This window comes from Caenorhabditis elegans, chromosome V (genome assembly GCF_000002985.6).
Source record: "Caenorhabditis elegans chromosome V".
NCBI lineage: Eukaryota > Metazoa > Nematoda > Chromadorea > Rhabditida > Rhabditidae > Caenorhabditis > Caenorhabditis elegans.
Genome location: NC_003283.11, coordinates 10,680,278 through 10,698,361, shown reverse-complemented (window position 1 = coordinate 10,698,361; position 18,084 = coordinate 10,680,278). Strand labels below are relative to the sequence as shown.

Sequence of the window (18,084 nt, the reverse complement as noted above, 5' to 3'; positions counted from 1 at the left end):
CAAAGGTGTAGACTAGAAATATAAAGTTTTTGATAAAGTTAAGTATTCCGAAAAGTATGCTATTATTGAACAGTATTAAGCAAATGTTATATTTTTTGAATTCAAATTGTACTGATAAAGGTTTTATAACACAATGTGCGTAGTATGTGAAGAACAAATGGTAGAAAAAAGAATATTAATGAAACTGTTCAAAAAAAATGCGGACAACTCTCCTGGAGTCGAACAATTTTAAGAGCTTCAAAATAACTAAGGTTGGAAAGTAAAAAATAAATTGTAAATTTAAAGTTTATAACTTAGTGAGCTTGAAATAATGAAGAATCGTATCTTGTTAATGACAAAAATATTAGTTTGATAGCTTCGAAACTTTAGGAATTATTTATTGCACAAAGCCATTCTGGAGGAATTTTCAAGATTTTATCAACATTCTATAATTGGTCCCAAAACATCTGATAACTGTTTTTGGAGAACACTAAAACATGAAAGTTACATGTATAACTTTTTTGTAGATCTAATACAGTTTTCAGCAACGCAGAAAAATTTTCAGATTGGCTCACTTTGGTCGATGTCAAAATATAACTGAAAATAAAACACACAGATCACTTATCAAGAAAAAGCCATCAACAATAACAGTTGGCATGTTCTTTTCAAAATTAGAAACCATTTCCGACAGGCGTTTGTTGCGAGGGTGGAAAGTTGGGAAAAAAATGAAATAATCACATGACAAATCGGAGGTCAACCCTCAAATTTTTCCTCCGCTAATCCGATGTTTGTGAATTTACCTCTCTCTCGTACCGATTCTGTACCCCACGTACTGCCTACTTACCCACAGATTACATCATTATTTCTAACAAAAAAATCTTTCGAAGAACTGGAAGACCTAAAGTTTTTTGAACATTGACTTGCAAACCATTGGTACAAACTCCAAATCCAGTTTTTAAAAATTTTTTATGTAGATCGACGGAAACATATTCCTACAGTAAATATGTAACCAAAATATAAAGTAGAAAAAAAGATAATTGGTCCAACACAGTTGAAAATATTGTTGGTTTTCAAACATAGTTTCAATTTAAGTTAGTAGCATTTGATTGATTGCGGTTTTGAAAATACATTGCAAAATAATATATCATAACTATTGATGCTTTTGTGTGACATTGCCCGCTTGGTGCCGAAATTGTCTAATATTGTTCCCGAAGTGTGAATAGGAAATTTTAGACACTAGGTAGGTATATTCAAAAATAAATAAATGTATTACGAAATTCTCACATTAATCAACTTATCGAATTTCTACGTATTTTCAGGTCAAAACTTCCTACAAATGTTTAGTATTAAAGAAGAAAAAAAGAAAAAAAGAATAGAAATCCCTTGTTTATAAATTCTTAGAACGTGTGAAACTCGGTGCTACCGAACGAACAGGACAATCAGTTAAGCACACAGAAAAAAGAGCTGTCTCTTCTTCAAAAAGATGAAATGAGCAGTGAACTTTGAAACTTTGGGACTTGAGGTAACGGATAAAAGTAGGGTTGAATAAATAAAAAACGATGATGCATACGTTAGAGCTCGAAAAGGAATGAATGAGACTCAGGACGAGAAATTTTGTTAAAAGCGAAAATTCGTTCGAATGGCAACATATTGGGGAAAATAGTTTTTCAGGATTTCAGAAAAAAGAAGAGAAAGAAATCTGTGAAAAATGGAGGCGAACGGAAAAGGAAAACATGAGAAAAGATGAAAGCACAACTTCTTTTTTTGTGTTGTGAAGGAAAAAAAGTTTTCTAAAAGAAAACGAGTGTTTTCTATGCAGGAAATGTTGATTTGAACACATTGGGGGGGGGGGGGGGGGTATTGTCAAGTGCAGAGACACTGGGACCTTTGAGAATTCAATTATTCTCCCACCACATGTTTTGTTTTAGTTTCTAATAAAGTAGACCTCTTCAATTTTTATGAAAGAAAAGTTGAAAAATACGTAGAAGTGTGACGTAGATAGAATTCTTGAGAAAAAAAAGTTTCAGTTGTTTTTCCTCGTCTTGAATTAATGACACGCCAAATCTACAGTAACCCACATCAGTGTTCATTAATGCTTCATGGCGTTAAAAATTGAAAACTGACAAAATAAAGAAAATAATTAAGGTGGGAGAAGACATGAATAATGTATTTCAAAAGTGGCCTTGAGCAGAATTTTGATTTTGTGATTTAAAACTCAAAATAGCCCCAAAAGACCGAATTTCATCTTCAAACTTTCAAAAAATGCTCTGCCAGTTCTCTGGAAAAATACTTAAAGTTAACTAAATTCACCAATTTTAATCACAGCGGGGAGAAATATTTTTCCTTATTTAATTATTTCCCGTTTCTTGTAAGTCTACTCCGCGCTTACAAGTATGGATAAAACTAAAATAGCATCTCATTCATTATTTTTCTGAAGCTCTTTCATTCATTCAGTCTTACAATACAAAATTAACTTTGTAAAAAGACAAAATATTCTTTCAAAAACTTTTACTATTCAGAAATAAGTCTAGAAGTTACAAACTATAAAATATTACATGAGGTCTAGTTAAAAATTCATAAGTATAAAAAGCGATTCTAAGATTTATATGGTTTTTAATTATTACTATGGTACTCTATCTATATCTAGAAACGCCTCAAAAAAAAAAGAAATTCAAAAAATTCCTAAAAAATTTGAACAATGAACGCGTTGTTCTTTGTTTTCAACAGAACTGTCTGTTAGAGACTTATTGAAATAAATACGAGCTTTCTTCTAAAGTGATGATGTCATTGTTCTTGTCTCCAGAATGCCTGGTACTCCTCTTAAAATGAAATTGGGCAATAAAAAAGGATCAGCAATGAAATGAGAGCAGGAAGTGGTAGAGGACAAGAAGAACAAACACATCGTCACATTCTCTTGAGCTGAAAAGATCAAAAAGATGAAGACGAATAGGTACCGTAATCCGTCATCTTCAACTAAAAATGGAATGAACTGACCAGAAAAAGCGGTGAGCAATGAGCAGCAAACGATTGTTGAGCACCCACTTCCGTCCTTTTTTGACGTATTCCTACTTTCCCATTCTTCAATTCAAGAGACGATTTTGCAACTTTTCAGGTTCAATTCAAAGGATTTGCAAAAAGTAAGATCTCAAAAATAGATCGAAATGTGAAAAGCACAAAAAGACAGAAACATGTGGTTCCGTTGGAAAAAGATCAAGGACTAACTGAGGAACACGAAAAATAGAAAATCAAAAAATGTGGCTAGAAGCAAGCGAACAACGAATTGCTTTTATTCTTTTATGAGCCAACAGACACGTGGATGAGAAGGGTGAGGAAATGAATAAAGAACAGACAGAAAACGAAGGCGTTCAGGAAATTAGAAGACGTAGTAAAATGAAGAAAGATAGAACAATGAGTTGATTACTGTACCGGTAATTAGAAAATTGTTATTGGAAAAGAGCTATGACGATCTTCCCGTCTAACACAACTTTTGTACCGGATGTTATTCTTACAGTTACAGGATGCCACAGTGAATGGAAAATTTAACTCTAAACGGAGTCATAAGAAATGTGATCGAAGAATTTGAAAATGATAGGTTAACTTTGCCTATTAAATGCCTATAGGAAATTGCATTTCAAATCAGCAAAAAAAATTTACTGAAAGGTAAATTGTTAAGTAAAGCGTATCTTATATTTTTGCTATTATACAGAACATTGAACATGAGCGTCAAAGTATATTAACCAGTAAAGCTTAATGTCGTCTCACAACGAATTCACCTTATCCAATGCCGCAGAGTCAGGTTTCTGTTTGAAAGCCCACGGCGCTGTTTTTAATCTTTACAAAATAAAAAGCATAGAAAGCCATACCAAGGTTGGTTCAACTTTTTGTACAAGATTCCATATTTGAAAGATGTACCTATAGGGTAGAAAGTTAACTAAAACTAACGACCCCCGAGAGAAAGTGGTAACTTGAAAAAAGAAACAGCAAAAATCGTTTTTTCTGAAAAAGTGAGTTCAATAACGATATTCGAAAACATCACTTTCATATAAATTTAGAACTGACACTTTCAGAATGTTCAACATAAAAATGAAACTACAGGGCGGGGTCGCTTTTTTGTTCCAATCTTTCTCATTTTCATAGTCAGTGTTGACACATTCAAGCCTTTTCTTTTCTCCTATTTTTTCAATTTCTGTCTCAATACATTCCAATCATTATTCAATTTTCTCATAAATTGTTGGCAATCAAAGCAAAAAAATAGAAAAGAGAGAAAAGAAATAAGAAATAAAAAACGAGCACAGTTCATACCATACCTGCAATGAATTTTTTATCGATAAAAAATGAAGCGGGGGTTAGAAAAAGAGTGATCTGCAACAAACAAAGTTTTGATCTGAAATTGACGTAGACAAGAAGATTAGAGAAACAGAAAACTGATTAGAAATTGAATGAGACAAGACGTCATGGAGCATTAAACTTTTAAGTTTTATCAATTTTTATCAGTACACTGCTATACCGGTGATAATTAATGGGGAGTGACCGGTATAATATAAAAGTTGAATTCGAAAAATGTGTGTTATTGGTCAAGTGTGGGCGTTATGAATTCAATAAACAATAAGATAAGCAAAAATATTTCCAATAAAAACATGATATTCAAAACACTTAAAATGTGGAAATCAAATTCGATTAAAATAAACTAACCTAAGTTTTTAAAGGTTGTACTTGCGGAAATTAGGTTGTAAAATTATAAAATTTCTTGAATGTGTCAAGAAATTTTATAAGAAAGATTGGAACAAAAATGCGACCCCACCCTGTAGTTTCATTTTTATGTTGAACATTCTGAAAGTGTCAGTTCTAAATTTATATGAAAGTGATGTTTTCGAATATCGTCATTTAACTCACTTTTTTTCAAAAGATTGTTTTGTTTTTTTTTCAAGTAAAAAACAAATAATAATAAAATTTTGCCGGAAATAACCAGGTTTGGAGGAAAGTTTTTTGGTAAATCATTACGAAATTCATGCCGCCTTATTCATTTTTGATATTTGTTTCACACGTAGAAAAAAGCGAATAAAATATTTATCAGGTGTTAACAATATTGGAACGTTAAACAAAGACCGAGTTTTGAGAATAATAAAAATTTGATGATCATTGAGTTCGTCGTCACTTTTCGATAGGAAACTCAATACTCAAAAATCGTCTTAAAATGAATGCTGTCAGTTCAGTTTCAGACAAATATAAATTGGTCAAAATTTGGGCAGTTGACTATAATTCCATTGAATTTGGTGATGAAACAACAGACAGGAATAATACGATTGAATGGACATGCGGATTTTACAACAAAAAAATCAAGTTCATGACAAGTAATTGAAGTTTAATCTTCTTTTGAATAAAGCATTGATAATGAATTTGAAAATTATTGGAGGAGGGCATGAATCATTTTTTTTCTCGGAAGACGTATTTTGGGTGAAAAGGCGTAAATTGTGCTGGGTGTATGTCAAAATTATATTTGACAAAAACGGAAAGAGGGAGATGTCGCGTTTTCTTCAATTTTCACACTCACACCCATGTCATCTCATGTTTTGCAGTTGCTAGAAGATGAGATTTCGGATTTTTTTACTTTTATTTTGGGTACATACAGTTTATATTTTAAGGAGAAAAGTCCTTGGTTTGGTTGATTTGACAAATACCTAACAACGATTTATGGAAATGAAACTTACAGTGAAATATGTTATTGTTATTTTTCAAAAATCTTATTGAACTAGCTCGTTACAGATATAAATAACAACAATACGTATGATTAAAATAGTGTTCCACATATTAATGGGCTCGCCTCTCCTAAACATATATGTAACTCCCGCACATTAGCGGCTTCTCAATTTATGAAATTTGCTGGGTAGGTAGATTTTCTGGCTCAACTTACAATAGTTAGCTAACAAACGGATCAACGTACCTAAAAGTGCACATTTCACAGTTTTGCTCACTTGAAAACGATCTTGGAAGACAAATGTGAGCTACTGAGCGATCAGTGCTCCTCTCAAGTAGGCAATTTTCGTTTTCGAAATGAGAACGTTGAGGTAAAAAAAAGTGAACAAAAGTGAACAAGAGAGCGTTTTCAAGAAAAAGAAAACGATAAGAAACAACAGAGATTATACATATATTTCTACTGTTAAATGATAATGAGAGGTTCAAATTATGCTGGTATGACAAGCAAAGAAGCGTCTATGAAATTCTAACTATTTTTGGAATTTAATGGGAAACCTTTTTCAAATATGCGTATTTATAATAACATTCTAAACGTTCAGCGTTACGGACTGCAACTTTGAAAAGGAAGTTTGTTGAATTTGAGTTTCACAAAACATTACCAAAGATTTGACTCAGACTCAGGTACCAAATTTCCGCACGAGAAAAACTTCAACAATGGTTGCAAGATAGCTTGAAATAAAATTTTAGAAATTATTTCGAAAAATGTGTGGAATTACATTATTGGCTGAAACTGCAGAAAATTTAGATATTGGCAAGTAAAGATGAAAGAGAAGGTTCAAGAAGTTCATTGGAACGCGGCGGTAAATGAGTAATCTTTAAATCTTTTCAAGTATTGGGAAAAATCAGGTAGATTATGAAACAGTTAGAGAACATCATAAGCAAGAATGAGTAAACTGAGTAAAAGTTGTAATTATTAGAAAAAAAGATTTAGAGAAAAGACAGGAAGACAGGAAGACAGTAACCGGCATAAGTCTAGACGGAAAGAGACATAGAGAGGAAGACATTGCGTGAATCCTCGGTTCACGTTTCGCGCGGTGCAGTCTCCCTCCGATAGGGAGAGGCTTCTTTTTTGTGCCCCCTTTCACCAACAGAAGAACAAATATCTGCGTCTCACTGATCAATGCACTATTTCGAAGCTCAAGTAGTTGGTTCGAACCGACTGGATCATATGATAGATACTAGCAATGAGGAGGGAAGATAGTTACAGGTAAAATGAAGAAAGATCCGAGGATATTGGATACTGTTGCCATTGAAAATGAAGACCGATGGCAAAATGAGGAAGCGGGAGGTGGATGATGACTGGTGTCAAGTACCGAAACCACTTGGACAATAGGTGAAAAGAATACACGGAAATGAAAATCAAAAGAAGAAATGCAGGTGAAACAATCATCAAAGATTGGTAATTTCAGCAGCAGGTGTTCGGGATATTCATAAAAATAATAACATTTTGAGTTAGTCATCTTGAAATATATATTTATTTTGAGCATATGTGCCAAGTTTATTTGTCTTTGTTATTTAGAGAAAAGTTCAGAAATTGCCGTATTTTCTCATTTAGAACTGCGTCACATTGCTCAACATCCTCGGTTTCCTTTAGTTTTGATAAAAACAATTGTCAACAGAAAACAATATTCATTTATTTTTTAAGTTTTTTGATTCACTATTCTTCTATTCTCAAAATCAATAGAGATATAATTTTTTCAAATTTGAAAATATAAAAAAAGCTGAACCATTTCATATTGCATACATTTGAATATATATGTACGATTTTTTGTTAGGGAAATTCAATAAGTTGCGTTTTAGGCTTAAAAACTCAATCCGATTAATAGTAAATGTGATTCATTAGGAATGTTCAGGTAATATTTGTATTTTCTAGTAAATGCAGTAACAGTTATCTACAGTAAAATGATGCCGAATGAGATGAATGTATGTCATGAAAATCACTTTCAAAACCAAAACCCCTTTTCTCTCAATCCTTTTCTACACTAAGTAGTTGCACGCCCATACTCTCGTTTTTTTTGGAAACAAAATGTGAAATTTATTGCCCTCATACTGAATATATGGTATACATTGAAAGGTTTATACAACAAGGGATGTTCATTGGAGACTTTCGGGAACAGTGGTAGTTAACAAAAAAAGTATTTTGGTAGGCAATTTGAATAGTGTCTCCTTCATAAGAATCAATAGATTCTGGAACTTAGGAGACTAAAAAATAATAAACCTCACGAAATCTGCCTCTTCCTATATTAAATCCTGAAATTGCATACTTGACAGAAATAAAAAATAAGGGCACGTTTTCGACATGGGGTGTCCGACAAAAATGTACAAACTTTGAGCTTTAATAACTTGGCTCATAGCTGGCGCTTTTGCATTCACTAAGTGCGAATGACTCAAAAATAGTTGCCCCACCATGGTCATTATTGAGGGGATTAATTTTGGGAAGGGTAGAACACTGATTTGCGCGGGTTTCTGGAGACCGCGAAAATTGAATATTTTCTTTGCACTGAAGAGTTTTATATTTTTCAATACCATACGAGCAGTTTTTCTGACATTTGGTTCCAATTTGAGCACAAGAGAGAACTTCGAATTACCAATTTTTTGAAACTATTTTGAAAAAAATTGACCAACTTTCCAAAATGTAGGCCATCATTCAAATTTTGCAAAATTAAAAAGATGGATTAAACGTGAAAAACTTTCCTACCACTCTCTATTTTTGGGGATGAATTCGATAATTTTCATTTCTTATTTTTATAACGTGAGGAGAATTTAATTTTAAAGATTTTTCAAGATTTTTACTTTTTCTCTAATCCTATTGAGGACCGCACTTCTCGGACATTTTGGTCACTTTAAACCTCACTTCCAGCAGGGCAGGCTGGAGGCCTGCAATGCTATTGTTTTTCACTCAAACCCAAAAAATCCTTTTTACTCTTAGAAACTTTAGACCTTTTCTATCCCTACTCCCAGCAGAGCAGGCTGGAGGCCTTCTATGAGACGTATGTTTCCATAACTACGTCTGTTTTTGGAATGGTCAGGTAATCCGGATTGAGGGCCGCAGGCCCGAATACATAAAAGTATTGGACAGCCATTAAGCCTATTCTGAGCCCAATAAATCAGGATGAGTGCCGCAGGCCCGAATACACTTAAAAAAGACCCAGAAAAAATATTATCTTCAAATGGCCATGGCTCAGTCAATTTTGGTTAAAAAAGATCCAAATTTTCCCCAGTTTACCAACTTAATCTACTGCGAAGCCTAGCGCGCTTGACGCGCTAGTCACTTTTTAGCACTTTTAAATAACTATGTTTTACATGTTTCAAAAAAAATTCTGACGAATTTAAAATTTTAGGTTTGATTTACTACGAAATTTAAGTGTGTGTCATTGAGAAATCAAGTATTTCTAATGTCCGAGAGCCCTAATGTCTGATGATTTTGCCATGAAGACTATGTTGTTCAGAGATGAATATTCTCAAATATTGAACTTTTATTAGGTGGGAGGGGTTGACTTTTGAACCTAAAATCAAATTTTATTCAAATCAAATTTTTTCTGAAATTTTATACTTTTCTTCTATTTCCCAGTGAATATTTCATTTTTCTACAAAATATCTCACGATTTCCTTCGTTCATCTCGAAATTCAATTCTTCATCTTCTTGTACGGTCGTCTTTTCTGGTCATTTTTCCCATTACTCGTCCAATTTTTTTTCCAACTCCAAACGGGTTTCAACAAGATGTCATCTCCTCTTCTTTTTTTGCCTCGTTCGGTTGTCAGAGAAACACAAAAATTTTGACGGAATTTTCTAAAAATTCGGTTGGCAGACCGGTCAGCTGACACCGGTTTTTTTTTAATGAGAAAATGGGAATAAGGTAAAAATGGCTAAAGAATAGAGAAAAAGATGCAAAAAGATAAAAATTTATTTTAATTTCTCAAAATCTGCCAAATGAGAATGTACGTGAAAAAGATGAGGGAAAATGACGTATTATTGAGAGGGTAAAGTGGAGGCGGGTGAAATGAAAAAGAACAGCGAGAAGTGGACTATTGACAAGACAATGCGGTTGGTTGAGAGATGAGAGCTTACTGGTATTTCAAATATCCATTGGTAAATACCAAATGGAATGATTGAGTTATGACCAAATTATATCGCTCAAAATAAATAAGTATCTGGATTGGAAAACTCATAAGATACGGTAATTGTTGTTCAATCATGGACGAATTGAGCATACCTGTGCAAATACATGATATCATTTTGTTTTTAGATGCTTTAGAGACAAATTTTTCCTCGAGAGTTGAGAAGGAAAAACTATTGATTTTAGAAATTTAAATTTTGAAAACCGGGATTCATTGGTGAATTTTACAGATATTTGTCACTATTAACAAGTCTTTAAGTAATAAATACAAATTAATTAAGAATGCATAATAAATGTAAAAAATTCTACCATAAATTTTTATCACGGCGAGACCCATCCTATTGAATGTTTTAACTATGGAATCACTCATAATTTACGTCCAATCACAACTTAACTAAAGGAAAAAATAACATTTAAAAAACCATGTTTACTAGAGCTAAAGTAAAATTTAAAACCATCTTGGTTAAAATGAAGTTTACCTTTTATAGGCTGAATTATACATTTGAAAAAACCCACCAAAAAAGCAATAATCTTGTCGTCTGATGATTCCTCTCTGTTTTTCTCTATCTAAGCGAACTGCAATGGGCGGAGCTTTAAACAACTGGAACATTTTCAATTGCAAATAATGTGAAACACAGTCAATGAGACCGAGTGGCAACAATTGAAGGAAATAATGTATTTACTTGTGAAATACTCTCGTAAACTCTCAAAGTTGTCTGCGAAACGGGCAAAAAACTGTTCGAAGTTTTTGCGACAAACTGTGAAATGCTGCTCAAACACGTCTTAACCTGTGTGCTCCGTCTCGTATTACGGCACTGTAGAGCAAACTATGAGTTCAAACCACACACATATTAAGAACTTTGAGCATTTTGAAATTGGAATGCGAGGATTTTATTACACGGCAAGATTTTGCGATCTAAAAAATAAGGTCCCCGGTCTCGACACGACAAACGTTCGTTAAATGCGAAAAGGCGTGTGCCTTTAATAATTACTGTAATTTCAAGCTATTGCTTCGGAATTTTCATTAATCATTCATTGTTTGAAGAAAAATTTAATCAAGAAAACGAAAAACAAAGCATATGAATGTTAAAAAATCGTGTGAAACACTATGAACAATCTATGAAAATTCCGAAGCAACAAGAGTTTGATATTACAGTATTCATTAAAGGCGCACACGGGACCTCATTTAATTCGCAAAATCACAACAAAAGTGTTTTTTGTTAACTTTTCCTTAATAAAGAACAACACAATATTCCCAGATGTGAAAATTGTAATGACGCTGGGATACGGTACCCGGTCTCGTCACGAAAAAATGTTTTAATAAAAGCTGCGAGAAAAAAGACTGCGCCTTTAATGATTACAGTGGCGTCCATTCCGTTCTGCTGTAGAATGCAATTTTCTTCGATTTTTCACATCTTAAGATTCCTTCACATTTTTCTGTAAAATAGTTTTTTTCACATGCATACTTTAAATTTCTGAAAATAAGGAACTTTCAAAAGAAAATAAAGCGAAAAATTGAAAACATTGTGCAGCAGTCAGAAGTGTAAACTACTGTACTCTTGAAAGACGCACACTGCTTTTCACAGAAATCATTAAAAAATATTACAGTCGTGCCGGGTCCAGGTATCGTATTATTGAGTCGAATGGTTTATAAATAACATTATTTTGGCGACGAAATCCATTCTGAAAACTACCAAATAGAATTTTTAAAAAATAATTGCCCAGTTTAAAGGATTATGTGTTGCAGTTATTTCTGAAATATTAAATTTCCCTGATCTTGATTTAATGTTTCAGAAGTAATTGGTTTCCCTTGGCAGGATTCCTTCTCTTTATTCTTTTTCCATCCAACGAACATTTTATTTCTATTCTTGTACTCATTCCAAACAATGTGATTCATACTTTTTCCATTATTTTTTTGCCTGAAGACAGTATGTGTTTTATAAATACTTTGACCAAACACACACACACAAAATTTGAGTGACTGGTTCTTGCGCAAGAGAAACCTTTTGGAAAAAATATTCATTGGAATCAGTTGGAGGAAAGAAAGAAGGAAATGGGGGCGAGAAAAAGGAACGGGGGGAGCTGTCGAGAAAAATTCACTATTTTCGAATAAAAACCATAGAAAATTATCAGTGTGCGTGTTGTTGGGGCGGATCAGAATTCAATATTCTAAAAAATAAGAACGAATTCGCTCTCGTACTTTCAGAATGTTTGTGTGATTAACATTGTAAGAATAAATAAGCTGCAACTTTAAATCGGAAGGATTTTGATCCCGGTGTGTTAGGCTCACAACTAAGAATAAAACAGGATAAGAGCAAATGGAAAAAGAGAGGCAATCAGAAAAAAAATATATGAGAAAATTTAGCTAAAAATGGAGAACACAGAAGGAGAGAGAGAAAGATTTGCAATCTGTACTCGCCAGAAAAATTAAATTATATTCGATCGAGTACAGTTGCACAAAAATAGAAAATCAGAAAAGAAAATAATAATGAAGAGCATTTAAAACTCGTTTTTGTGCGGGGTGGGGTGTATTGAGGGCGAGAAAATAATAAAATGTTTGAGATAAAAGAGAAGGGAAATTCAAAAAAAACGGACAGAAAAGTAAAAATCCGAGAGAAATGAGTAAAAATGTAGGCAAAAATGTTCTTTCTCCTCATCACTTTACTTCTTACCAGCAGTCGTTCCAGGCCGTCCTCCGCCCACTGCTGGTCGTCCACTGTTCATTCCTTGATACTGATATTTCGCTTTTTTCTCCGATGGTTTCAGAATCTGTAAAATAAATAATGAATCAAATTTTTCTAATTTATTTGAAAAAAAACAATTTCAGTCTTATCCGATCAAAATTAATTCTATAAGCTTTTTGAGTATAAAATTATCTAATAATCACTGATGGTTCAGTTTGGTCATTATTTCCCGATAGGTTCAAGAGGATATTGGAAGAAAAAGAGTTTTGACGTAACATGGGATGCAACTACTTGAGTTAGATTGTTTTTTCGGGAAAAGAACAAATTGTCACTAACTGAACAATTATCAACATTATATATTTAAACATTTTAAATTTTTTCCGAAATGTAGGATTTTAATAAAGAAGTACCGTTTGATGGTACTTTTTCTCTCATATTTTGATATGGAAAAGAAAGAAGATGGAAGGTGAAATACTAATACAGCTCATTTTCGGTTCCTGAGATTTCTAAGATTTACGAAAAATTATTGATTTTTGATACAAATTTCACGAGATTTTGTGAAATATATTCAAAATTAAAGAATTTGATAGTTTTTTTCACGTGAAATACACAGCCACTAGCATTCTAATTTTCTCGATCATTTTAATACGAATTTGTAAATATGCCGGTGCCGTTTTTCTCTAAAAAGGTTCATCTCATGCTAGATTATTTCTTGATGTGATGCGAATGTTCAATGAGTTCCCAGCCAAAATTAAATTTGAAGAGCAGGAACTTTTACATAAATTCGATTTTCAATCTCACGAGGTTTCAATTTTTCGAAATCGGTTCCTCTTGACCAAGGATGCCCGACCCCTAATTTAAAAATCAATTGTAAACACATTTAGAAAATTGGTTTCTGATTTTCCATCTTGTTTGAATTTATTCCATTTCGGGGATCTGGAATATTTGGAAAAAGAATGAAATTGTTGGAACGTGTATTGACCCACGACGTGGCTAAGAAGATCGTATAACGTGAACTCTATGAACTAACTTATTTATTCCTTAGTTTAGTAATGTAATAAACTACTCGTCTTCTCTCCTTGTTCGGCCTTCGAATACATAACAGAAATATTCTTACCTGGAAACTGCACATTAATGTCTCATCAACGCTCATCATTCCACCAGCGTTATCGAATTCTCCACAATAATTTGGAGCAGAGAATAGTGTGACAAGTTGTCGCTTAGCAAAGAACTCATATCCATCTTCGACGACCTGATGAGCTCTGCATATCAGATCCAAATCATGTCTGTTCAAAAACTTTGCAACGACATCAGGTCCAAATGTGAACGAGACTCCTCTATCATTTTCTCCCCATCCGGTAACATCCTTGTCTGGATCAGACCAGAGCAAATCGCACAACAATCCAGTATCAGGAACATCGGTTGGTCGCATCACACGGCGAATTTGTTCCATATTTTGGAGATCTGGGGAGAGTCCTCCGTGACAGCAGAAGATCTTCTCATCAATGAGTGCAGCAATTGGAAGACAGTTGAAGCAATCGGTGAAAGTTTTCCACAATTTGATCGAAAAACGTCTCTTACCTGAAAATTATTTGGTTTAAAGACTTTTCAATAACAATTCCAGCAATTTTTACTTCTAAAAATTATTAAATTAAAATTTGAGGACCTGGTCGTTTTTTTTTGATATTTGATGAAAATTTGAGTATAAGAATCTGAAAAAAAGAGAAATAAGAAAATCTTCAAAATATACTGATTTTTTCAAAGAATTCAGTAGCTATTGTTCTCCAAATTTTTACATTGATTGAAAATTGTAATTATTCTGTTATTTTGAAAAAATAATTGACATAATTTTCCTTTTTTAACTATCGAAATTTGCTGATTGAACTGGACAAATTTTAATAACCCAGAATTTAATGGAATTTTTCGTTGAAATATAAATTAAAATATACACAACCGATGCATGGTTATTAAGAATCTTTTTGTCATCCGGAGAAAGTTTCTACTTGATGTGAACGGGCGTATGAAAATTTAAAAAAAAGCGAATATTTTGTTTTGGAATAATTTGTTATTACGTATCCATGTGCGGGTGAGAAAAATCGCCATATCTTAAGCGCAAAAAGCACCTGCGTCTCTTTTTCTCGCATGCTATCTAACGCCTATGCAAAACGCCTATGGCGAGAGAGCGTGTGGAGAAGAGAGACGCAGGCGTCTCCGCAGTTTTCATCAAATCATGGACACGTAATATCTCAATTAATATTTCGAATTTTCTTTAAAGCAAAAAAAAACCTTACATTCATCGTAGAATCCATAAATACGGTTAATTGAAGCACATTCGTGGTTTCCACGAAGAAGGAAAAAGTTTTCTGGATATTTGACTTTGTATGCGAGCAACAAGCAAATTGTTTCCAAGCTCTGCTTTCCACGATCGACATAATCTCCGAGGAACAAGTAATTGGCCTCTGGTGGGAATCCTCCGTATTCGAATAAACGGAGCAAGTCGTTATATTGTCCATGTATGTCTCCTAAAATTAAATATTTCTCATTCATATTGAACTTTTAGAGAAATTAACATTCTAAATTGTATGCTGCGAAACTTTTCAATGACATTCGGACTTTTTTTCCAATAATCACATACGTTCAGTGATGTTTTTACTAAATAATTGAACTATCTTTGAATTTTTAGACAGAATTTATAAATAATCGAAGACTATTGACCATATTCTCTAGTCGTCTCTTACATTGCAGACACAAAAACGGTTTTTGAATAATAAAAAAACTCACCACAAATCTTGAGAGGTGCTTCGAGTTCCAGAAGAATTGGCTGTGATAGGAAGATCTCACGAGATTTATGACAAAGAGCACGGATCTCCGCCTCCGACATGGTAACTGGCTTTCCTGGACGACATCCGCGAACTGAAAAATAATTTTATTGAAAAATCAAATTAGTCACTTAAAATAAGCTTTAAAGAGAATTAGTAAAATTTTAAATATTAATTAAATTTTTTACGACCGTAAAAATCGGAAAGTGGAAAAATGACAGAAATTATTGAAATAAATAGTTGCCAACCATAATAAATAATGATAATTGCTATATTAAACAAAATTCCTCAAAACCAGAATATTTGGAATTTCTAGTCGGAATTTCAAACAAATAAAATTCAATAAAATTTCTGAACAACTATACAGCTGGTTTAGTTCGAATGTCGATATTAGATCAATTTCTCTATTAACTTTAAAACCCACCTTCAAGAAGTCTGGTGATCAGATTGTCAATGTTTAAATCTCCATCGTTCGACATTGTTTTTGCAGCTGCAATCTCCGCGGCTTCTGTTGGTCACTTTTGATGGATGGCAAGTGATGTATGTTCTTGCAATGTTTTTGGCCGACAACTGATATTGGTTGTGGCTGAAAGATAAAAAATTAGTAACGTTGGCGTGAGAATTTAAAAAAAACTTCAAGGAAAACGTGAGAAAATTGATAAGACTAAGCTTAAAAAGCATCAAAAAACAACAGCAGTAGGATGTGATGCGTATCATTACAATTCCAAGAGGAAAAATGCAAAAATGAGAATTTTATCAAGAAATTGTAATGCGAATATAATATAGTTTTCAAATTTCCTGATTGGATTATATTTTTGAAGAATAAAAACCTTAAAGTGATTTGTTTCAATCGGAAACTCGATGACGTGATGGACACAATATTAAAATGTTTGAGAAAGAAAGAACACATGGTTTTTAACAATCGATATGCAAATTTTGAATTTGAAAAGGCAACAAACGCGTGTCGTGAAAACAAACAAAAAAACTGAATTATGTGAAATTTGTGCTATACTGTTTCTAAACATTGAAAATAGAAAACGAGCAACTGATGCCTTGAAGAAAAAAGTTTGTTGGTGTACTAAGAGAAATTCCTTCGTCCTGTGGTAGCAAAAGACAACAAAAAGAATTGGGGAGCAAACTGAGACCATATTCACTTAAACACCTGCGTCTCTCAAATTCGAAACGTGAATCACCGCTTTATGCACCTTGAGGCAAATCGAAGCTACTCTAATACTCTTTTTTTTTCTGGCCAATTTCAAGTTATACACCTATATAGTTTTATCGGAAAACGGTAACGAGACGACGCCCGTTCCTTCTCTTTGCCGTTATCAACGACCCCGAGGAGGAACATGTCATAAACACGACACCGTCGTCACAGCAGGCGGATAACTTTACAGCACTAGAAAAAGGAAATGGTGAAGATATGATAGAGAGAAAACAGAAGCTTTCAAAGAGAAACATGTGTGGCTGTAGTCAAGCAAAGTAGGTTCATCAATAGTGGAGGAAAATGAGGAGATCGGGATGAAATGCCGCGTATAAAAAGAGGAGCGAAAAGTGACGACGGACTGAGACGCATGTGTATGTGCCTGTCCCTATGTGTGAGTGTACGAGTGGAGCGAGAGACGAACGCGCGCCGATCCACCGGCCACTGCCCGCAGTATTGATCGATAACTCGCCACCGTCGTTTCCATTCTTTCGCCGAAACAATTCGCAATGTTATTGCACTACCTCCGGTGGCACGTGCGATATTGGTTCGACACTACTGACATCGTGTAAGACGTCATGGAATCAAAAACGGCGACAACTTCCGAGAAGGTTTTCTTATCACACTTTGCGCATAGTCTGTTATCTTTTGAAAAGGGTAACGCTTATTCTTGTGAGAAAAAACAACAATAAAAAACGGCTAGAGAAGCTTGAGGTGCTCTTTCTTTCTCTTCTCTAGAACAAATGGGCAAAACGAGATGTACAAGTATTTGATTTGCACGCAGAACGTTTCGAAAAGAGGAAACGACGACGAGAAAGAAAAGATTGAGAAAGGCAAACACTTCCTGTGCGGTAAAGATATACGACATTCCAGACTTTTTTCAAACAACACTTAATAAACAATTTTTTATTATTAAGCATAAAATTATGACAAATTGTATGTTTCTGCCAACAAAATGTTACAAAAAGAACTATTTACGAGCCATAAAATTTCGTAATTATTTTTCTTTTCATTGCGCGGTGTAAAACTTTTCGATGACTAATATAATGTTAACAATATAAACTAAATGATAACACATGTTATTCATATTTTAAACCAACTTCTTTTCTATTCAATCGAAATAAATAAATTCTGGAATAAATACCCCAAGAAGTCATTCAAATCACCTTAAGCCTCTATGACATTACGGAAAATAGTTATATCAAACGAAAATTATTTAAAAAAGAATAAAACTACTTGATTTCGTAACATAAACAGTTTCATAAACGAAAAAAGCGATGAAAAACATTCAAAAAATGCAATAGGACAAAAATTATTTTGAAAGTCCGCAAACACTGTTCACAAGTTGACGCACAATTGCACACAAAAAACCACCGTACTAGGCTCCTTTTTTGGAGATTTGTGAAAATTTCGGAATTACGCTTTCAAATAAACAGCTAAAAACAATTATTAGTCAAAAACTTTTCTCACGAAAATTTAGTATCATGTTCGAGCTTTGATTGAGGTGAAAGAAAACGTAAGCACAT

The 18,084-nt window shown here is 33.5% G+C and overlaps 3 protein-coding genes and 7 non-coding genes across 10 annotated transcripts; 2 read left to right on the top strand and 8 right to left on the bottom strand.

Annotated features, from left to right (window-relative positions):
• Positions 1 to 2,749: 2,749 nt before the first annotated feature.
• Positions 2,750 to 2,881, bottom strand: C05A2.4 (uncharacterized protein; the record flags this gene model as incomplete). The annotated part of the gene is made up of 1 exon (NM_001276927.1): positions 2,750 to 2,881. One exon carries the CDS (start codon positions 2,879 to 2,881, stop codon positions 2,750 to 2,752), a length of 132 nt encoding a protein of 43 aa, NP_001263856.1.
• A 3,921-nt stretch (positions 2,882 to 6,802) lies between these two features.
• On the top strand, positions 6,803 to 6,936 carry C05A2.2. The gene has a single exon (NR_069333.1). It is a non-coding gene; the product is annotated as an Unclassified non-coding RNA C05A2.2 (non-coding RNA).
• A 2,862-nt stretch (positions 6,937 to 9,798) lies between these two features.
• Positions 9,799 to 10,461, bottom strand: F29F11.20 (uncharacterized protein; the record flags this gene model as incomplete). Its single annotated transcript, NM_001269322.1, has 2 exons — positions 9,799 to 9,947; positions 10,368 to 10,461. 2 exons carry the CDS (start codon positions 10,459 to 10,461, stop codon positions 9,799 to 9,801), a joined length of 243 nt encoding a protein of 80 aa, NP_001256251.1.
• Positions 10,462 to 11,856: 1,395 nt separating this feature from the next.
• Positions 11,857 to 15,940, bottom strand: gsp-1 (Serine/threonine-protein phosphatase PP1-alpha). Its single transcript, NM_001269321.5, has 5 exons — positions 15,779 to 15,940; positions 15,317 to 15,448; positions 14,827 to 15,057; positions 13,653 to 14,116; positions 11,857 to 12,620 (listed from the first exon to the last, which is right to left on the bottom strand). Exons 1-5 carry the CDS (start codon positions 15,831 to 15,833, stop codon positions 12,513 to 12,515), a joined length of 990 nt encoding a protein of 329 aa, NP_001256250.1. The 5' UTR covers positions 15,834 to 15,940; the 3' UTR covers positions 11,857 to 12,512.
• A 673-nt stretch (positions 15,941 to 16,613) lies between these two features.
• Positions 16,614 to 16,759, bottom strand: F29F11.15. The gene has a single exon (NR_069332.1). It is a non-coding gene; the product is annotated as an Unclassified non-coding RNA F29F11.15 (non-coding RNA).
• Positions 16,760 to 16,817: 58 nt separating this feature from the next.
• Positions 16,818 to 17,176, bottom strand: F29F11.7. The gene has a single exon (NR_069331.1). It is a non-coding gene; the product is annotated as an Unclassified non-coding RNA F29F11.7 (non-coding RNA).
• On the top strand, positions 16,823 to 17,181 carry F29F11.8. Its single transcript, NR_069330.1, has one exon. It is a non-coding gene; the product is annotated as an Unclassified non-coding RNA F29F11.8 (non-coding RNA).
• F29F11.21 lies at positions 16,830 to 16,922 on the bottom strand. The gene has a single exon (NR_102060.1). It is a non-coding gene; the product is annotated as an Unclassified non-coding RNA F29F11.21 (non-coding RNA).
• A 66-nt stretch (positions 17,182 to 17,247) lies between the features above and the next one.
• On the bottom strand, positions 17,248 to 17,392 carry F29F11.9. The gene has a single exon (NR_069329.1). It is a non-coding gene; the product is annotated as an Unclassified non-coding RNA F29F11.9 (non-coding RNA).
• Positions 17,393 to 17,816: 424 nt separating this feature from the next.
• F29F11.12 lies at positions 17,817 to 17,953 on the bottom strand. The gene has a single exon (NR_069328.1). It is a non-coding gene; the product is annotated as an Unclassified non-coding RNA F29F11.12 (non-coding RNA).
• Positions 17,954 to 18,084: the final 131 nt, after the last annotated feature.

Bases quoted from the DNA above. Each gene is read 5' to 3' on its own strand.
- gsp-1 (NM_001269321.5), bottom strand. From the start codon at position 15,833: ATGTCGAACGATGGAGATTTAAACATTGACAATCTGATCACCAGACTT. The intron at 15,449-15,778 runs GTGGGTTTTAAA...ATTATTTTTCAG, and splicing joins GATCACCAGACTTCTTGAAG to TTCGCGGATGTCGTCCAGGA. The intron at 15,058-15,316 runs GTGAGTTTTTTT...ATTTAATTTTAG, and splicing joins AGCACCTCTCAAGATTTGTG to GAGACATACATGGACAATAT.